Source organism: Pagrus pagrus (genome assembly GCF_965226575.1).
Source record: "Pagrus pagrus genome assembly, chromosome: 15".
In the NCBI taxonomy this organism is placed as follows: Eukaryota; Metazoa; Chordata; class Actinopteri; order Spariformes; family Sparidae; genus Pagrus; species Pagrus pagrus.
Genome location: NC_140199.1, coordinates 15,595,223 through 15,617,787, shown reverse-complemented (window position 1 = coordinate 15,617,787; position 22,565 = coordinate 15,595,223). Strand labels below are relative to the sequence as shown.

At 39.0% G+C, this 22,565-nt stretch overlaps 1 protein-coding gene across 1 annotated transcript; it reads right to left on the bottom strand.

The window, feature by feature from the left end:
* Positions 1-55: 55 nt before the first annotated feature.
* On the bottom strand, positions 56-1,718 carry nanp (N-acetylneuraminic acid phosphatase). Its single transcript, XM_084376092.1, has 2 exons — positions 1,583-1,718; positions 56-1,168 (listed from the first exon to the last, which is right to left on the bottom strand). Exons 1-2 carry the CDS (start codon positions 1,670-1,672, stop codon positions 527-529), a joined length of 732 nt encoding a protein of 243 aa, XP_084232218.1. The 5' UTR covers positions 1,673-1,718; the 3' UTR covers positions 56-526.
* Between the last annotated feature and the right edge of the window lie 20,847 nt (positions 1,719-22,565).

Sequence of the window (22,565 nt, the reverse complement as noted above, 5' to 3'; positions counted from 1 at the left end):
GACAGGAAGGCTCTGAAGTGAGTGATTAAAACCTCTCAAAACATCATAGTATGTGAGATCACTGAGATGAAGTGCTTGCACAGAACCGCCACCACAGCCTGTTCATCGTACCAGACTTTTAATCATTAACAATCTATTATATTTGATAAGCGTATGTTGTTTTTTTTATGTAAATTCTTATTCTGAAGAGTAACCAGTAACTGTCAGATAAATGTAGTGGAGTAAAAACAAAACAAAACAAAAAAACACCATTTCCCTCTGAAATTAAATGGAGTATAAATAAGCAGAAGATGGAAATACTCAAGTAAAGCACAATTATCTCAAGAACGTAATTATTTTCAGTGTGTGAATAAACAGTTGATTCCTCAGTGTGCACACTTGCACACAAAAAAGACAAAGTGCTTTGTTGAAAATTTGAAAAGTGATCATAACATTTCTTTTTACGTACCCATGATTTAAAAAGTCCCACTTGAAGTGACAGTCCCCATTCACTTGCTTCAAACACAGTTTCAATAACAAGTTGTCCTTATTTCAGCTGTGCCAGAATATGTGGCAGGTCCAGCACAGTCGGGATAGTGTAGTGTGGTTTCACTGAACCGTCTGGCACAGTGCCTCCTGCACTGCTGATCCAAACTGTAGCCCGTACTCCCGCATTAAAGCCTCCCTGAATATCTGTGTCCAGAGAGTCTCCCACCATAACACAGTCCTGGGCCTCCACCTCCAGCACGTTGAAACACAATGTGAAGATGGAGGGGAATGGTTTCTGCTCTGCATGTTCTCCACCAATCACGATGGCGTCAAAGAACCCCTCACATCTGACTGCCTCCACTTTCTCTCTCTGGGTCTTAGACTCCCCATTGGTCAGCAGCAGCAGCTTGTATCTGCTGCGCAGTTCTTTCAGGAGGGAGCATATTTCAGGAGATAGACTGAGAACCTCCAGGCGACTATTTTTCCACAGGTAGTAGCACTGAGTTGCTAGAGAGGATGAGGAAGAACTTCCCACAGCCTCCTGAATGCTCTCCTCCCAGTGACCCACACGGACCTCATCTATTGATCTGCCAGCTGAGGGGTCGAAACTCTCGTGGAAAAGCTTCAGCTTGAACTTGTCACAAATGTTCCTGATAGTCGTGTCATCGAGAGCCAGTGTGGTCTTCAAAAGTTCACTGGCCTGTAAGATACAAACACAACAGTCAACATTATAAAACATGTTTCTGATTCAGCAGTGACCACAAGAGGTCAGCCTTGAGACTGTTTTAGAGGTTTCGGTAGAAATACAATTACAGTACAGAGATGGGAGAAGCACAACATTCGCATTGTTTACTATTCATCTGCTTTTATGTCTACACTCTTTGTAACAAAATGCTCCATTACAAGTAAACGTTACATCAGCAAAATGCACTTTTAGTGTCAGAAGTCAAAACACTTGTAATCTGTAACAACTGACATGATAATAGGCCTGTTTCATATGTAAATTGCCTCAGCCAATCAGAGAGGAGCACCGGCGGCGTCATACACTTCCGCTAACCGCACGTTACAAATATGGAAGTTTAATGCTACATGAGGAATATCCAGACTGCATCACCTTCTGTATCGCCACTCCACCTGCCCGACTTGTTTCAATGAGCGTGTTGTCCAGGTCAAATAATATCGCCTTCACAGCTCTGCCGTCCATTGTCACCGCACTCACAGCACTCACACAACGCGTCGTGTTGTAAATGCGGAAGTGCTGCCGAGTGAATTGCATGGTGGGAGTTGTAGTTGTGATAAGTGCTCAGTACTTGCAAGCTTCATCCTCTAGAGAGCGCCAATAAATAAAAGTAGAGTTTGATTTTTTTTTTTTTAGGGTTTCTCAGTGAGCTCTCTACACCTGCTCCAGTTATAATAAATCATTAAAATCAATTGGATTCAAACCTTTTATGTGCCATTAAAATGAAATGTAGGCATGTGCAGACCCTTGGAATAAACTAGGCCTACAATTAGGCCTAACTGAGCAAGGATAGTACAGCTATACACATGTCACTACTTTTAAAAATACTTAAAACATAAACATGCATTATAAACTAGTACAGTGGTAGAGTTGATACAATAAAACGATCTTATGAAAGCAATTGCCTTTGTTAGCAGAAATGGCCAAAATGAATCAGTTTGCCTTATTTGACCCCATTATTACATTGCCTTTCAGACACTACACACCATTTTCCATATGAGCAAGTTTTCCATGTGGTGGTGACTGAATTGTGGCCACAGCCCGCTCATGTGACACTGAAAACATATTTTTAGAAAACTGATGATAATCAAAACAAACGGGCAGCAATCAGTGCCATCAGTTTTCTAATTAAATGTCCTACGTGACTCTTGACCATACGTATTGCCAATTCAAACACACAGTCCGTGACACGCACTCTTTCAAAATCAAAACATACCGCGCTTCTTATGCAACCTGTCCTTTAACTCGCTCTCTCATCTGGCAACGCGCCAGAGGTTCACACGCAACAGTGTGCAGGCCTGTTGCACCACCTAACCCAATCAGTAATCACAACGATCCGTTCTCACATTACCTGAGAATGCCTGTGTCTTTAAGAGAAACCTGACCTAATTATTTCAATTACCTCGGACGAAAAAAATGCCAAAGATGACATGAACTGTAAATCAAGAAATGGTGTGAGAAGACTAAACTGCTATCATCTCTCAGAACAAACAACACCTGCCGCTTGCATGCGAAGAGGAAAATGCTGGTTTAAATGACAGACAGGCAGCAAATGAACTCAAAACTTTTTTTTTTTTTTTTTTTTTAATTTCTTTATTGCCCTTAACCTTTAAAAGGAAAGAGAACCATAAACAGTGGATGTGTGAGGGGTGAAGTTACAAGTGTTAAGGTGGAATTTCCCCTCTGATGTTGAAAGGGGGAAGAAGGAGCAAGCTACCCTAACAGTTCCTGTGTGACTCTTCCAAGAAAGGGCAGGCATCTGAAGGACCGTGGAGGCCTGGTGTCTTTTGTCTGCACGACACCATTCCTCTTTTATCTGTGTGGGTGGCCGAGGCTGCACATAGTCACACGCTATCTCTCAGCTGGGAACGAATCCCCCGTGAAGGCCAATTATTAACAGTGTCATTCCACCAAACACCTTAAACTGAAGCCTCTCCAGAGCAGGAAGGCAACACTTGAGTATATTTGATCTGCCCTTATTTATCCATTAGTTAAAAGACTTTACCATCGCCTATTATGTTCTTGTGACCCTAATTGGGGTGTTTATCTTGGTCAGCTGTGTTTGTGATCTATGGGGGTGTGTATGTGTGTTTGTGAGCATACAGGTGACACTGGGTCAGGCCTGGATATAATATGGGAGACCCAGAGAGACAGGTTAGATTTTCGGCCATCAGAGGCAAGAGCACATTGTTTGGGATTCAGAGGATTTCAGCAGGTAATCTAAAAAAAAATAAAAATAAATCAAGCCTTCAGTGTTATTAGAATGTTCTGAGCACTATGTGACACCAGACATGTATAATGAAGTGCAGGTCACCTACAAATCAAGATATGATGATTCCCTTACACACATACACACTGTCCATAACGTTGAGCTGTTTCAACTTAAAAAAATGTAAGTTAAACTGCTGTCTGAAATATGCGAGTTGACTCAAAACAATTGTTAAGTTTATTGAACTTGTGGAAACATGTTCAATAACCTCAGGATATTTAATTCAATCAATACCTGTTCACACTGACAAACAAATTGGATCAACTTTTAAGTTTTCTTAATTTGAGGAGTCAGTTTTTTGTCCCAGAAACCACATGTGACATGATTTCTAATGAACTTGAAGGTGGTACAGACTGAATTCAATATGAACATCCATCACGGTTAGCAATGTTTTTAATATGGTGAAAACCACCGTGGCTTTTCACCTTTATACGTTTTGAGGTAGTATGAAAAACTACAAATTATAACTTTAAAGGTGCACTATGTTGTTTCGGAAAAGAAATTCAAACTCATGAAGTTAGTGTTTACAATAACTAAAAGGTAATACAAACTCAGAAATAGTAAGTTGATATATTTCCATATAAACAAGCCTTCCTCGAGGGGAATACGGTCTGGAGAGCGTTGTTTAAAGCTAGAAAGGTAGCTACCTAGAAGTAACCTGCAAAACAAAATAATGCAGTTGGAACTTGTGTTTTCATTTGAGGACGGTTTGTTTTTTTCAGTTAATTCAGTCATGAAAATCAATGAAGTTAAGATTTTTCTCTTCTATATTTCTCTTCTTTCACAAATCTACATAGTGCACGTTTAATAATGTGTAAGAATTTCAGTTTAACAACATTCAAAAATTAACTAAAATTATCAACAGAATGTGAATAAATAACAGTTTAAGACGTCTGTGTATCGTGTTTCAGTGGTATCTATTGAAGTTAGCATGCTAACTAGCTTCCCCCAGCCACATTGTACCTAAAGATACCTACTATACTTTTAATCTGAAATAAATACATGTTGTATATTCATGTTAGAGTGTATATTCCACTAAACTTCTGGAGGTTTTTTTTGTAGCTCACCGTTGCCACTCTTGACCGGAGGACACCAAATTCATTATCTCCAATCATTAAGCCGCTCTAAAATACTGAACATTCTTCAGATTGGAAATATTTGGATTAAATATGCGAACGATGCTGCTGCGATAAGAAGGAGAGCGATAACTGGAACTCAGCTGTCCTTTCTCTGCCAAGGTGATCCCATCAAGTTTAGCCTCTGATATAGAGATGCACGTAGATGTGAGATTTTATCGAGGCCAGGGGAATGTATGAACTACGGTCTAAATGGAGAAACACTAGTGTGCCTAATGGCACTTGTCATGGTAACAAAGGGAGTCTGGCAACCTGCACGTACACACAAACAGAAACAACATAATCTGGGGCAGGACGGTGCCTCTTCAGGCCGTTATGCAACGCTCTCCATGATCAAGGAGTGATATGCTTTCTGCAAAGCTTATGTAAATTGTGTGTCATACACAACATACACATCAGTGTCATTGTCAAATCAAAAGTATTTTGTGTCAGCCTCAGTGAAATGTGTCAATGACAGCTACTCTGAATCAGAAAAAATGTATGTAAACAGAAATTTGCTTTTTACTAAGTGGGCTTCAGTGGACAAATATTTAGTATCATTCAAAGGGTTTGTTATGCTGAAAAGACAGGACCTCCCATAGCTGTCTGGCTGGCTGCCCGGGCCCCTGTCTGTGTGCTGATACACCTGAGTTCTCCTGACCGGCCACTGAACCAGCGCAGCAGCAGGGAGGGAGACAAACCATGTGTGGTCACTGGAGTATAGTCCTGCCAGCCCGGTACCCTGCAAGATCATCCCAATCTGGGGCACAGAGAAGCCAGTAATCAGAGGGGAATGTGTGTATGAACTTGAGGGACTTACACCATGGGTACAAAAATCACAGTCTGATCCCAAAGCATCAGTATTTTGAACAACACACCATCAAATGATGCAAAAATTTTTTTTTTCTAGGACGATGGTATAGTCTTATATTTTTGCTCTGTGGGAATTCTAGATGGGCAGCGCTGTTCTTCTTCTCACCCCACCGTAGCTCAAAAATACAAGCCTGTTAACAAATATAAATGGCCTACATCTAAAACATATGATAGCTCCTCCAATCTGCTATTACACATATCAAGAGCCCTGTCTCTTTTTTGTAAAAAAGTTAGTACCTTGAAGAAAAAAGAGCATAGCGTTACCTTACATAACGAAAACATATTTTTTCATCATGTTGGTTAATTTTCCATGTAAGACTACACCCTAAATTTGCTATTTTTGTGTAAAAGTAAAGTAAAAACAAAAAAAGCGATAGCATTGTGTAAAAACTTTGAAAGAATGACAGCTGTCTTTTCTTAAATCATTTATCATCTACCTCATGCTACAGCAGGTTCAAAGATAAACTCAAGTCATTAAATCAATCACAGATTTCTGAAGAATCGTATTGATTCACCTTCCTGAGTGATCACTCCCTCCAGTTTCTGTTTTAGTGGGAAATAAATCACATACAGAAATCAGGGGGTGGAAACACACCTACAAAATCTGTTGTATTTGTGACTTCAAGTATCAGTTTCAACACTTCTCTGGCACTGCTCTGTTGGCATGTAGCTCATTATAATGTAACACTAGAACAGAGAGGTAAGTAAACAACCTAAGGGAAGTGTAATCTGACAGAAATGTCTCCTAAAGATACAATACCTTACTATATCTCATACTGTATTAATGACAATGATTCTGCTGTTATAGCTTAAAAACATTGTTCAACAAATCTCAGCACATTTATCAGCCTATCAACACTCTTTGTCATTTTGGCTGAAGGAGCAGTAAAAACTACATTTTTGTTCATTTTATGTTTATTGCTTTTTGATACACGTGGGTACCATTTGCGATGATAGTGTGGAGTGACTCAGAGTTAATACTTTTTTGTAAAGTTTACAAAGAACCGAGGAGTATGAGCGATAAACAATGATATATCAGACCGACGATGACTTTCTTTTTGAGCTGACTCATCAGGAGGTATGAGTAGCCTGGAGTAAATCGAGAAAAAGTTTTTGTGTGTACGTGTGTGTGTGATGGAGCTCCACTAACCCTGAGCAGTTACACTACACACTCTACATAACGTCACTGTATCCCAAAGGTGCAATTTTCAGCCTGACTGGACGAGGACGAGATGGGACAGGCTGAGACAGGTGAGTGGACAAGGTGTATCAGAGGCTTTGATGCTTCTCCCCGACACACGCGAGGCAAACAAGAGGCACAACATGCTGTTACCAAGCTGTTACCTTGTTGTGGTTATAGTTTTGATCAGTACAAATGATGGCTGACACTCCATACACTATATACTATAGAGGAAACAAGTTTGAAGAAGTTGAAATAATAAACATAAGTTAAATTGATTAGTACAAACGCAGCCCGCTTTGTGAATTTTTGTAACAGAAAGGACAACTTCCTTCTGCGTGATTTTAAAACTGACATCATGGGTTTTTTTTACACATTTGCCTTGGAAAAACCCTCGAGGGACATTTAGAAAGTTGAGACACATCAATTGACAACAGCTTCGCCCCATCATGTGTCAGATGATTACTCATGCAGGGTTGCAAACTGAACATATCTGACCTGTGGAGCTGAACATAAACTCCCACAAAATGTCTCAACATGATTAATTGGATAGGGACACAATCTAAAATATGTTCTGCTATAATTATATATATGATATGATATAGTTTAACTCCAACAATTTGGTAACCCTTTCTTTTTTGGGACTTATTTTAAAATAATAATAATCAGAATAATAGTTATAAGAAGAAGAATACAGGATCTTTTTGCAAATTTTGTAATTTTTGTTATTATTATCACCTGTACTATTTACAGGTAAAACTTTAGTTGAAACTGAAACTTTAGTTAATTCCTACATTTATTCACATTCTATTTTGTTACTGGAAACTTATTTTTTTTTAATTAAAACTTAATTCTTTGTTATACTTCATATACTTGTCTCACCACAAATTGTACATTTTTTATGTTAAGCTGATCTTCTAGCTGAAAGAATCTTTGGCTTCTTGGGAGTTACAGTGTGCGTGCCACATGTTTTTTTGCCGATGCATAGTAACTTCCTGGTCTGTGTTCATGATGTTGCCAGGGCAGACAGCAGACGCTCCAGGAAGTCACTAATCCCCATCAACAAATGGTCCAGGAAGAACCCCCCTATATGCTTGAGTACTTTCAAATAAAAGAAACGAGACATAACACGTTAAATGTGAGTTTTAGAGGTGTTTGTGTCCAAGTTGTTTATGTTTTGTTTTGTTTTGTTTTGTTTTTTAACCTCTAGTCAGAGCCAGGGTAGCTTTTCCCCTTTTCATGCTAAGCTAAGATAAGCTGCTTGCTTTAACTACATATTTACCGTACAAATGTGGTTCTAATAATCTCATCTAAATGTCAGACTATTGCTTTAAATTAATTTCATTTGGCTTTTTATGAGAGCCATGTTATTTTTTATTTTTTTCCTGTTTCCTGTTCCTGCTTTTACAGCAACCTTTCACTGAAGGTAAGGGAACATTATTGGGAAATTATGAAGCTATAAAAGTATGTATTACAATTTTCCAAAAATTATTTACAATATTAATGAGGTAATTATAAAAACTCCTAACCCTAATTGTACAAGCTGTTCTCAGAGGAAAATAAGGTCCCCAGAACACTGTTTGAAGCTAGAAAGGTGGCAGGGTCCGCCAAATAAAGACAAAGAACAACAAAGTAAGACAGCACTAAATTGTGTTGTCCTTTTAACTCAGTTTGTTTATTCAGTCATGAAAATAAAGAGTTTGTTTAGGCATAAAATACTACTACTACTAATAATAATAATAATAAATTAAAATGTATTCCCCAAAACAACATAGTGCTCCTTTAATACAGACAATATAATTAAACTTGTGATAGTAGGTCGCTCATATTGTTTTGTTCTAAACGGACACAATCCAAAAAAAGGTGGGTACCACTGGTCACATGGACATTGATATATTAATTGCACCCTATACTCTCCTTGTTTATACCCTGCCATCTGCCCATGGTTTACACTGGATATTTCTGCTGGGTTCTGCTCAAGGACGAGAAAACAAACCCAATCAAGTCTCCCTTTCCTTGCAGCCCCTGATTGGATCATGATGTGCGATGCAGAGATGCAGGGAGCGGAGGGAACAGATGGTGTGTAGCTGCCTGACTCCGACTGCACCGGGTGCTGACACTTTCCATCTGAAGGTTTTCTTCCTTCATCGGGGAGGAGTGTTGATGACATGACATGTTCAGAGTCAGTTGCAGAGGTTTAAGAGAGGCTTCCAGATGGAGGGTCTGGCGTTGACGTAGAGAAGACATGACTCCGTATGGATTCTGTGTGTCATTCCTGCCCGTCCTTGTGTATGTGAGATCATCCACCAGCCACGTCAAGACTTTGGCATAAGAGTCAAGCAGAAGAAAAATGTTTTCTCTTTCCAGATTGTACGAAATAATACTTCACAGCAGACATTTAAAGAGACAGTCTGTGATTTTTTTACACTGTTAATATCCATTCGCCTTCTCTGTATCTTCTCTCAAACTAATGTGAGGATACGCTGCTTTTCAAATAAATCACATGATTTTTAATCAGTGAATCAAATACACGCCTAAAGTTTTGATACACATTTACTTCCATAAATCTTTGCAGGTAGAGCTGTTGATACAGATGCTTAGTAGGTCCCACGCTGAATCACTTCCTGTACCTCGTGAACGGCTCAGTTTCTGTTCACAGTGCCAAATATTTGAGCCGTAGATTGGTACACGCCACTCCAACTGTCACAGACAGACTGCCAAAGCTGGTTTGATCATTTTCTTAGAAATAAACAGAACATAATGATGTTACACCCACATAAAAAGCACACAGACATAGCACAGATACAGACACACAGACACACCCACACAGACGCTGTTAAGTCCTGTGTACAACACCCGCAACATATTCTCACCATTTGCAATTTTCTCTTGCGTAAACAGATTCTCGGAACAATAGAAAGAGAATTTAATGACAGGAGCATCTCATTTGGACGAAGATGTAAAACCCATTAAAATTAATCTTCCAGACATTTGCACAAGTGAATTTGAATTAAACTATCAAGCTCATGAGATGGCAGTTAAATCACAGTTGTGTTTAAAGGAGTACATTTCAGGATTTAGAAAACATGCATTCATCCTCCACAGTTAAAACATGAAAATAGCAGAGGACTTTTACTTTGATGACATATTTCTACATTACATTACATCACAACTGTCACTTGGTGATTGAGTTTTGTGTTTTCCCTCCATAAATAAAAAAAATCCCATTATGAATTGATGAAGACAATACTAAAATTGGTGCATAAAAGAAAATTAAGGGATTTATGCTCAAAGTTTTCTGTCCCCCGTGTGGAAACGAAACCTAAGTCCTTTGTTGTAGGATTATGTAGTGAATAATGAGCAGGCTCAAAAGGAATCTGCTGGATCTGTGATACTAAAGGAAAATGTGCTGGATTCAGCTCAAGATAACAAAGATTGTTTTTGAACAAATTAAGTAAACAAAATACATTAAAACAACCTTAGTACTCAGCTGTAGGGGTCAACCGATATGGCTTTTTCAAGGCAGATGCCGATTATCAGAAATCAAGGAGATTCATTTGCAGTAAAAATGAAACTATTTGTGTCAAAATTGCGAAAACAAGTTCAATTTACGCAATCACTGTTCTTACGTGGAATTTTCTCTTTTACTCTCCACACTACATTTATTTGATACATTTAGCAGATTGTTTATAGGCTATCAATTGTGACGTGATACCAGTCAGATACTGTTGTGGGTGGGACATTGTGTGACAGGATGCTGTATCAAAGCAAGAGTAACTCATTTATTAAATTAGTTTATTTTATCAGCAATCTGACAGAAAAATAACCGCTACTGATATTTGGAAAAATGCTGAATATCAGCTAAATAATCGACCAGGACCGATAATCTGTCTACCCCTACTTGGTTCCTCAGCTGGAAATCCAATTTTTGACATGCTGTCACACTCTGATCAAATTCTGATCTTAATGCTGACTCAAAATGACACACGACTGTCCCACACATGCACAGGGGGTGGAGATGTGTTAATGTTCGTTTAAACTCGTTGCTCGAGAAAAAACTGACCCTCCCTGCCTGTCGAAAACATAGACACAATTAAATTAAATGAAGAAAAGTGTCTGAAGTAAACTGCAAGGTTGTTTCAAAATACATTAAAAAAATCAATTCTCTTTTTAAAATATAAACAATGATTTGATTTTTGGTCCACAAATGTGTATAGAGGTTGTGGTTTTGTGAGGTAAGCATGGAGTTGAGTTTCTCATGCATCCTGCGCCTCAGAGAGTTTGAGATGTCGGCACAGATTTGTTCTTTTAGCCGTGACTATATGGATTATGTCATTACATAATTGGATCAAGTGGATTTTGTTTCCACGGCAATGGAAGCAAGCAAACTCCAACCAGTTCCCAAAAACACACCACTGCATTTACCGTATAATATAAATGGCATCAAAGCGAGATCTATAGCACATAACTAGAACACAAATAAACATTTTAGTGCACTTTTAAAGAAACTCTTACATCTAATGACTCATTGGAAGTAATCAGAGCGGTTGGGGAGTGCGGGTGAATTACATTCCACACTGAACATCCTGGGGGTCCCTTTGCAGGGCTCTCTCATGAAGCAGGATCCCAGATGCTGATAAGGGCTGGTGACAGACGGCCCCCAGGGAGACTGATAGCCGGACCTCTTTTATCTCACCTGGCTGAGAGGAACGGGACCTCTGACCCGGCCCGCCGAGGCTCAAGGGAACCTTTGTTGTCAGCACGGCATGGCGGCAGCGATGGACAACAGAGAGGCCCTCTCTGTCAGGCAGCAGCCTCCTCTACTCATCAGTATTCTGTGCTTTGAGGACACCTGCGTCCCTGGAGAGTCTGTCCATGATGTGGGTAGAGTGGCAGTGTTTACCTGCTGTTACATGGCTGAGGTAAGATCAAATGATCAGCCCTGCTATGGCTCACTGAGCTTGCACATCACAATATTGGTAATGATAATAAACTATTACAGCATGTGGTCCTCAAAGTAGAGTGCGCACAAGTCTTATAGGAAGGCGTTAAGTGGTGGGGGGAGATAAATGTAAAAAACAGCCCCCGACAGCCCTGATTTGGAAAGATGTTATTTGCACCCTTTTTAAGATGAAATCTTCACTGTTGCTGCTAAGCTGACGTTGGTGCACGAGCTTGACGATGTGTCGAGGGTGAAAATAAAGTATTTTCAAATCAGTTTGAGATCTCTGGGCTTCTGGAGACTTGAGTTACACCAGGCGAGCTGTATGGAGTCATTTTATGTTTTCTATGTTTCAAACAAGTCCCCATCTATGTGTTTGCTCTAACATTTTTTTGCTGTGAAGCTCTAGAATGTTGTGAAGATTACGACTTTTCATCAGCATGGGGATGAGGATATAATGAGTGAATTTTCCTTTTTGGGCAAACTTTTCTTTTAGAGTAATTAGCTGCACTAAGATCATTCCAATCTTATTTACTTATAACTATACTATTACTATTTTAAATCTAAATCTCACGTTGCTTTTCTTATATAATTCTGTTTTTAACTAGCTTTGGTCATTTCCGATAATCCAAACTTTGGTGAAGCTTGACAGTATGATGCGAGTCCAATCAAAAAAACACAAGATCTCAAAACATGGATACAGGATAACCCACAGAAACACATTTCTTTCTTTCACAAAGAAATGGTCAATGAAAGTTGAGATTGAGCAGTGATCAGGCTCTTTATAGGGTAATAATATGTACGTCTACATTTTGTTTTGCTGCTCATAAATGATAAAAAACATATCGATTATTACTAATTTAAATAAAAGCAAATACAGCTTTGAATGAGAGTTTGAAAAAACAGCGATGAAAGTAAAATTAACCTACAGATTAGGAAACATTAGCATAGCTTGCTAACTGTGACGTTTTGCATGTTGGTGTTGTTCCTAGAAAATCATACTTAATGCTGCTCCTTGTTGTAACTGACCAATCACGTTTTTTGTAATGTCTTAGCTTTGCGACCCAGAATGAGACTGGAAAAATACACGAATAGGAGAAGTTATTTTTTCAAACACATGGTTAACATTGTGAAAAGTATTTTTGTTAACTTGACCATACCAAACTGTAACAGAAAACTGAAAAAAAGTAAAATACTAAGTTAACTTAGTGTAAAATTAGATTAACAATATAATATATTGCTCCAAACATGACACAAACCCTGCAGCTTCCTGATCGAGAGTCTTGTGTTTAACCCATTCAGCCACAACAGCTTGTTCTGAACATGGACTTGTTGGACAGTCCTGGAGCAACATTAACAATAATGTTGTAGGAACAACACCATTCATCGTCCTTGAGGGCTGGTAGCACCTCTGATAAATATTTCTAGTTTAGAAAAGTACAAAACATTGTCTCACTATGTTACTTGGTCTCATTATTAAAAGAGGTCTGTAAGAACAAGAAATCAACCTGTTGAGTAAAGTTGCCATTCAGACAATGTTGACATAAGCAAAGACACGATATCAATGGTCAATGATGTGACGTCAGAGAATTTCTGCCTGTGCTGCTGTGAGTGGTGCAACCTCAGGGCACATAAAGAAGCATACGTGCTGAAAATGATTTTAGGGGCTGATTTTCCGTGACTAAAGAATGGTGAGTAAGCTGCTAATGATGTGTTGGGACTTGGGGTTTTAAAAGCTGGTATGGTGTGCTAATGATGAGCCAGACTATGGTTGCATTCCTGGAATGATGTCAGTGAGTCAAACTGGCTGGAAGGGGGAACAGCATGTTTGTAGCACAGATAATTGTCGGGTATTATTGCCTAATCCTGCTCCTGGATTATCTTTCTCATGATATGTGTCCGTGTGTTATACGGTTAATATTTACGTTGTATCAGGTTGAGTCACTATGAGTCGCTTTCTTTGCATTATTACACCTGCAGTCTTGAATGAATGGAAATACCATTGGTGTGGGTTGTTGTGTTGAGCGAGACGATGTAGTTCTATGAGCGGTTTAACACAGAACTAAAACAAGATTATACTTCAATTATGACAAACTGTGACTTTATTGACTTGAAAAATGATCTTTTAAATAGATTTTTTGGCTCCAAGCACCACTGAACAGCTTTCATAGTAATGAACGGGGCTCCACCTTCAACATGGATCACGTTAGCTTGGGAAGTAATTTGGCAATCTAGCCATATGGGCCCAATCCACTCAGATAGTATCAATAGCTAAGGTTAGCCAGGTAGCTGTAAGCAACTCTGCATGTATCTGCAGTTGGCTGCTTCTTAACGTTAGCTGAGTAATTTGCAAATGGCAAGCTATCCAATTTAGCAAAAAGCTAATGTTATCCACTCAGGAAATCAATTTGCTATGTTTGCTAGCAACCAGTCTGTGGTAGCTTTGATTTGGGGTCTGTGTTGTGTCATTTGATGACTATAGCAGACTCCATTTACAGGCTAACATTAGCTGGAAATCATGTGAAAAGTCAGTTAGAAGGTAGAGGGTTTTTTTTTATCCCCCTAAATCCGAAACCAGGAAGCTGTAAATGGTTTGATAAAAAGAGACAGACAAAATGGCACCACATTGTTATTTACTGTATCTGGCTGGACGGTTATTTTCCAACCCAACATCAAAGCAGCAAAACCGAGCCAACTGTGCAAACACAATGGCAGCCACAGGCAAAATCATCATCTTTAAAAATAGAAATGTTTTAATATCACGTACTGCACAGGTAGACAATGACTTTTTGGGAGATAAGTCTGCTGTTGCATGGGGGTGGATGGAAAATACAAACCGTGACGCGCAACAAGTTTCATTATATCATCATTGCCCGGGAGGTTTCTTCACACTCTTTCACACCAGGTTCCAGTTGAAGTGCATTGCTTTATTTCCCAGGGTGGGACAGAGATTACTTTATTCCACCTAAATGCTTGGAGAAACATATTATCCATAGTGATGACATTGTTATTTGAAAGAAGAGTCACGTCTTACTTAGGTGAGTGTTAACTGAACCTAAAATTAAGCTTTGCAATATAAAACATGTGCTTTTTAATGAATACTGCATTCAAGAGCTCTCATCATCTTTACTGCTCTTTCTGTTTTTTCCTTATGTGTTATATTTAACCTGCAGTGGAGGAAGGAAAGTAGCAGATGTTGACATCAATTAGCAACGAGCAAACATATGAAAACAAAGGTCTGTCACTAAGTCCTGGGGAAAGTGTTAAATTCAGCACACACATGTCAACACCAAGAAGAACCTGCACGGCTTACGCAACACAATGAGAAGCTGTCAGTGTCACAATCAGCAGTCCGGTAATTACTGAACCCTCTTTTCAGTTGTACTGTAAGAGGAGGCCCGGCTCGAGCATCACTGAAAAGTTCTCGATCAATGAGATTATATTTAAGTGGTGGCTCTCACTGAAGCTGCACAAAACTCTACTTTGTGGAGAATTCAGGAACTCCAAGTTAAATTATGTTATTAATAAAGTGAACCTTAGCTTAGGTTATAGTGAGCTGTTGGCCGTCCCTGCCACAGAAAGCAATCGTTTTTTTATTCGCCTTTGCTTTTCATTATTGCATTCATTATTTTTGCTTAAATCAAAAACATTTGTAATAATAGGCTCTATAATTTAGTATCATGGATCATGTTAGCTGGTGAAGTAATTTAGCAAGTTAGCCAACTAGGTTTAATATATATCGAGCTAATAGCTAATTGTAAGCAACGCTGCATGGATGTGGCATCGGTTGCCTCGTACCATTAGCTGAGCCATAAAGCTGATGTCATCCACTGAAGACATATGTTTTCCAACTATTAGTCTGTGGGAGCAAGCAAACTAATGTTGGCGAACATTATCATGCTAAAACCACAATATCACGTATATTTCACATGCCTAGCAGTAATATTAGCCTTGACTTTGGGTTGGACTCTGTGTTGTGGTGTTTGATGAGGAAAGCTGACAAAATTTACAAGCTAACATAAGCTAGTATTGCACACTGGCAATGTAGGGAAGCGAAAGAGAGGGTAAGGCACCACATAGTTGTTGAATGCTGATTTTGACATTTACACTGAACCAGCCGAGTCACCAGGATAAAATGATGGCAGTTAATATTTCTGCAAACCACTGATATGTTCACATTTGTACGGTTGGTGTCATAGGCCTATGTACCATACGGACATCTCTGTGTCATATCACATTCACATTGAATTGCAATGAACACATCATGTTTCTGAGGGTGTGTGTCGAAACTGTTACCTGTAAAGGAAGTAGGCCTGATCAGTCAGGAAAACTATTGCATAAGATTTTTGTAATTGACTTGATCTGTTGCCTCGTTTGAACTGTAACTGACATAACTGCCCAAATCTAACGTCCTGTAAGTCTTTTTAAATAAAGGATTCCCGTAACTTAGCAAATGTACTTTTCAGCAGTGTGGTATTTCAAATACTGCGGCATTCATTGTCTACTGTACATTCACCTTGATATGTGATGCCGCTTTGAGTCAGTGTAACACGCTCCCTGTAAGCATTCGTCTCTTTTTTCTATTGTGTTGTCGCCCTCCTCAGTGTGCCAGAAACAACCCTCCAGCTCTGTCCCACTGAGTCTGAGCTTTTCTCATGCTTTAACTAAAATCTTAGTATCCACGTAAGCTCCCCATTTATCTGATTTAACATACTCTAATAGCTGCTTCTGAGAGATTCTTCATTAGATATTGCACTGCGCTGCAAATCCTCCCCTCCCTCACTTGAAATTTTCGTGAGAAGACGGTGCAACAGAGAGTTGTCAGGGCAGAGCCATCACACGTGATGGTTGCGCTGTAACAATAACTCGTCGACAGCTCATCTTACCTCTGAACACCCTCGTCTGCTCCCATTTACAGAGCAGTCGGGGCCAAGTTCTGCTATTCATAAATCATACGCAGTCTATGAATGGTTGAAAAATCAGGCAGCTCATATTTTACTTAATGCATTTTAATTTAAAATAACCAAACACCAAAAATCTAAACTCTGTGCAAATTTCCAAGGCATGAATGTCTTTGAGGCTGCAGAGCGAAGGTCCCAGCAGGTGTGTTTGCGTGCATATATGTATGCGTGCAAGAATTAGAAGATTACAGAGTATTGCGTGCTTCTGCCGCTACAACCTTGTCCATCCAGTTTGGTATGTTCCATTCAGCCTGACACACAGACACACAGACACACACACACACACACACACACACATACTCCATTACCAGGTTACAAACAGGAATGTAAACTACAAAGAATGTCGACACAAAAAAAAAGACACTCAGACACACAGGGCAGAACACTGAGACTTTTATGAATGGAAAAAAAGCCTTTCTCACATACCATTCATAAATCCACCTGAATGTACATGCATCACATGTGCCTGAACAAACTGACTTCCCTTCAGAGAGGGATTAATACAACAAACTGCAATCTTGTGATTTATAATGACTTAATGTTGCTACTCTTGCCACTTGCATCTCTCAAGCTAAAACACGTACCTAGCTCACTCACACAACACAATAAGCCTTAATTGCAGTGGCTGTTTTCTTCCTCCTGGAAAAGCTGCAATGCACTTGCCAGTCGAATCTGTGTCCTGTTCATGGGAGCCAATTCAAACACAGAGAGGAAGCATATGTTCCTCAAGCTTGTAAAATGTATCTGAGGCTGTCAGTGCACATCAAAGCCCTGCTGAGACAGAAGTAATCCAGAGTGACAGGCCAGCCTCTCACCTCTCTGCCGGAGTACCAAAGCCATGACAGCACTTATTTTTTCTTTATTTTAAGACAGAGGAACAACACAGTCCTGACAGTGCTTTGTTAGCGCCTTGGCAACCACGGAGGCATGGTGCTAAAACTGGGAGTGGATAGCAGCATGGGAAAGCTGCAGAAAACTCAACTGATCATAATCTGCATCATGCTAGAAATGGAGGGTAGCCAATCCTGTTTGAAGGTCTGAATGGCAAAATGGGATAGAAGTTGTCACAGGATGGTGATGATGTTGGTTTTGTGAATGAGTTAAAGCGATTCAAAAGCGGAAGTGAATCCAAAATCCTGCTTCTGTATGGTGGTTAACTTCTGAGGTGCCATTATATAGAAGAACTAGATACCAGATGCAAAGATGGTGCACATTCAAACCAATTTTTCTCTCACTGTCTCTGCCTGCGGGTTCCCGCTCTTACCATGGACTTTACATTGTGATGATGTCACTGATTTTTAAATTGCTTTCCTCAGCTTATTGGAAGTTTTAAAAAAAATAAAACCTCCATGGATGAAAGTTCCCCATTCTGCACGCTGGTGCCCAACCGCACACAGCTGGTGCCCTTTTTATTTTTTTTGCCCCTGGTCCTCAAACATCCTGAGTCCACCACTGCTAGTAGCACAAAGGACAACCACTGAGCCGAAGATTGAGTAAGGGCTGTAATAAAAAAAAAGGAAAATAAATGAAAGAATCTGTGACAAATCGATTTGCTTGTGGCAGAAGAACAAAACGAACCGGATTACTGAAAAAAGAAACGGTCTTCTCATCACTAGTGAGCGGTTAGAGGTCCGTCTGTCAATCCAACCAAGTGGAGACCTACCAACGCTTGGATCTAATTAGAGTTCAGTCTGAGTTATTAGAGCATGTCTGTCTTTGTGCCATTGACCGTTAGACACACACAAACAGACTAAGGACAGGCATCTACATATGTTTGGCCTCAATTAAACCTGTCAACATTTGTATTGTAGGCTCATCTAGACCACAGTAACCATTGTAGACATGCATTTTTTTTAAATATCCCAAGATGTAAATGTGGTTTTTGAGAGTAAAGGTACTTTTTCGTAGCAGAAATTGTTTCTTAAATCCTGAAAATACAAGAATCAGCTTGTATCAGAATATCCATGTGCACAACAATCACCAAAATTCAAATGGGATCATTTTCCTTTTAAAAAATTAAGTTATGTAGGAATTCTGCATGAAAACGACTAGACCTTTGTTATTTATTTTGAGTTGTGAACCTACATTATCCCTAATGTTTCCAACAATGTTCAAACCCAGAGAATTTGTGCTTCTCTCTCTTAATGAAATGCCCATGAAATGTACAAGGGAAGTCACCTCCATGGATCGCTGCTGCAGTCAGGCTGATAAACAGGAGTGAAGATGATCCATATTTTAATCCCAAAAGTGAAAAAGTATTCTTTGAGCTCTCCTCCTGTCGGTAAATGGCTCCAGATCAGAAAAAAATCCACTGTAACTCAGGGTCTTTATTCTCCAGAAAGTCAGGCTCTGCACCTGACTCTCTAGCTGGCTCTGAGAAGCTGAACAGGAGCTACATCCCCCACTCCGCCCGGCCCTCAGGTCCAAAGTCCAATATTAACTCTCCTTTTAGCTCTGTTTTTGGTCTCCACCAGCTAATCTAGGTTAATCTGTGTTTAGTTGCTACAGTAAATGCATCTATGTTCACCAGCTAGTCACTTACTTTTTTCTGGCTGCTGTTTGGTGTTGGGAAAGTGGTGGTTTCATCAAAGCTTTTTAAATTAAGAATGGCTACCCGTTAAAAACAAAGTGGATGAGAGTGGCACTACACAGCAAAGCTGAGGGCTTTAAAACTCAAACAATGTGCTTATAGAGTGGAGGAGAACTTCAGAGTCGAGGGGTTATTATTTTCTTTGTGGGTTTGCCACTTCGAGAGTCTCTTCAAACATTACCTGTAATCATTTGATCATAGTTAATAGAACAATGTTTATAAGTGCAGCTTTAATGTGCTCAAATTATTAAATAACTAGTTTTTCATTTCAAATGAAAGGAACCTGAAAGTGTAGAAACACTTGCCGACCGCTGACTGTTGGAAAAACACTGCTCACTCTCCCATGCCCCCACAATCCTTTGCCGCTTTTCAGAATGATTGTCCAAGTGTGCCCGGACCCCCGGGTGTCACCTTTATCTGCAACATGTCGAGGAGCTGTGACATTCTGACAATGTTGTGGCAACATGATGAGAACGTCATGCTTGAGAGATCTGTCTCCGCTGTCTCACAGTCAGTTTGGAGATTTTTTTTTTTGTGTATGTGTGAGACCGTTTCCTCCCAACACAACAGGGGACCACCACGCTTTATGGGTTATTTATGTAGTGGGGCTCCTTTTGTCGTATATGGGCCAAATCACTACTGTTCTTTTACCACATTATTAACCCTCACAGCCATCTGGAGCCTTGAGCCTGACTTTGAACTCTGCTTTAATGGAAATCAGACTGGAGTTTGAAGGACTGAAGCTTTAATTATTTAGTTTAAAGTCACAGAAAAGGGATAAGTAGAGGTTCAGTCATTGTTTTTGGTAATTCATAATCATTTATTTGTATTTGCTTGGTTTCCTCTCCCACTATGATTGCTGTCCTAAAGTGTCAACCTACATCTAAAGTTAACAAAGACTGGACATCATGTGTCTAGTAAGTTAAAAAGCTGCACCTTGTTCTTTTCTTTCTAAAGCTTTTTAGCTTTTAAATTTGCATGTGACAATACTTTGATTTAATTTACTGGGTGTTTGATAGTGAATTTAAAGTCATGATTTTTGTTGAAGTAATTAAATTTAAGCATATACTGTGTGTGTGTCTCTGTGTCTCTGTGTCTACGTGTGCAGTTGGTTTTCAGCTCAGATGATAAGGTATGTTTTGCTGTGTTGCTCTGTCTGTATTCCTCCGCCCTTCCTTCTCTCAATAGAATCAGATCCGCTGGGACCTTTTTTTTATTTCTGTGGGGGGATTTTAGTCTTCAGGGGGAGAGGCGGGATGTGGGTGGAGAGGAAGTTTGTCTCCATCGTAGTTTATAGCAACATATTACACAGTTATATTTACTTCTCTGCCTGGGTCTTTTTTTTTTTTTTAGTACAGGGGACCTCCCATTTGCTCCTTCACCCAGCAATCATTTAAAAAATAATTTAGATGTGTTTCTCTTTACTGTCTATATATGAATACACACTGTATTTGACATGCAGCGATTAAGCACACATAAGAAAGATTATCAGAAGCTGTGAGCTTTAGTTGAGGGTGAGTTATAGCACATTTAAATTTAACAATGAAGGATCCTTTAACTCAGATATTTAATACTTTTTCAGCTATTCTTTATAATTTGAATATTTTAAGTATTATAGCATCATTTCTGGACTTCAAAGATCTTTAAATTCTGACTATTTAGCTTTTTGTTTGAGCTTGTTAAAATGTTTTTCACTGTTGAACTTCACAGACCTTAACAACATATACAGTACCTGCACAACATGTGTCATTGCTGTGATTTGCCCTTTTTAACATAGAATGTGGTTAAAACTGAGTGTATTGAAACCTGTAGCTCTGTGTGGATGACTATAAAAATTGTTGGCAGTTATTTATAATCATGATGAGAGAAAAACAGACAAAGCATTACGACAACAGATTTGTAAATCATGATTCCTCTGAAACTTTTCAACCCACACTCCATAATGTCACTCTGTGTCACCGGGAAATAAATAAATATAGTAGAGAAAAGAACAGAAGTTAAATTGAAACTCAGACGAATGCCTCATTACATGACCTAATCTGCCCACATATGACGCTATCTGATAGACTGTGCTGTATCAGCAGCAACCACTGGCCCGAAGGAAATACCAATCTCCATGTGAAACAATAAACTACGAACATAGACTTCAGAGCCTGAACAGACTCATATGGGACTATAGGGCAGGGATATCAAGTGGCTTCCTCCTGCAAGATATGGCCAGATGATGCTCACAATGCCAGATGATCCACACAATGATTATTAAAGAAAACCATATTATCATATGCTATATACATGTACTTAATTACAGGATTGGAAAACTTAGCACTGCTTTACTGCAACAAATGATAGTTTGACAAAAATGAATGCAGAATGCCATTCACTGTAATGGATTAGACATATCATGCGAGTTTCAAGAATCTACAATTAGATTTTCATGTGATATGAAAAGAAAAGGATTAGGGCCATGAGTGGAAAAATGTATTTGTGCTCTGACTTTAACATCAGAATTCTGACATTAAACTCAGAACTGAAAAGGCCACTATGTAGTTTTGGAGAAGAAATTCAAACTCAGAATTTACAATATTAATGAGGTAATAATAAAAACTCAGAAATATTTATTTTTCCCATTACTGAATAAACAAGCTGTTCTCAGAGGAAAATAAAGTCCCCAGAACACTGTTTGAAGCTAGAAAGGTGGCGGGGTCCGCCAAATATATACAGTAAAACAGCATGAATTTGTGCTGTCATTAAAGGGCAGTTTGTTTATTCAGTCATGAAAACGAAGAGAGTTTGTTTATTTAGTTTGCTCAGACATACAACTCAGTCAATGGAGATCTTTCTGTTCTGATTAAGATTTCTTCCCCAAAACTACATAGTGCTCCTTTAAATATATTTATGTATGGCCCTTATCCTCTTCAGGAAATGGGAACCAATGGCTACTTGTAACAGTTAACAGTAAAAATGCATCTGTAAATCCTGTAGTGAAGTAGCTAAAACTTGCCAAAACCCCCTGGAAAAACCCTTTAAAAAGCTTCACTGATGAGGCCAATGTAATCCATTTTTCTTAGATCATCTTCCTCGTGCAAATTATTATTAGGTACAATGTAAAAACAAGTATTCATACAAATACACAACCTAACCCTAACCCCGATGTACTTTATGATGATGACAAGCAGCTAATTTAATAATGAAACAGTCACATATCTTTAACTGATGCAATCAAGAAAACATTATCAAACATAGTCTGTCAAATCCGGTCTTACTTTCATCAGGTGTTTTTCCAGGTTGATCCAATACATCTGCAGTTTATTTTATCCAAAGTCGTACACATTTTTTTTTAAAAATCCAGGAAAAATTGAAAAAAATCCAACAAAATCCCCAAAAAATGAAAATAAAAAAGGAACAACAATCCATACGATGATCCCCAT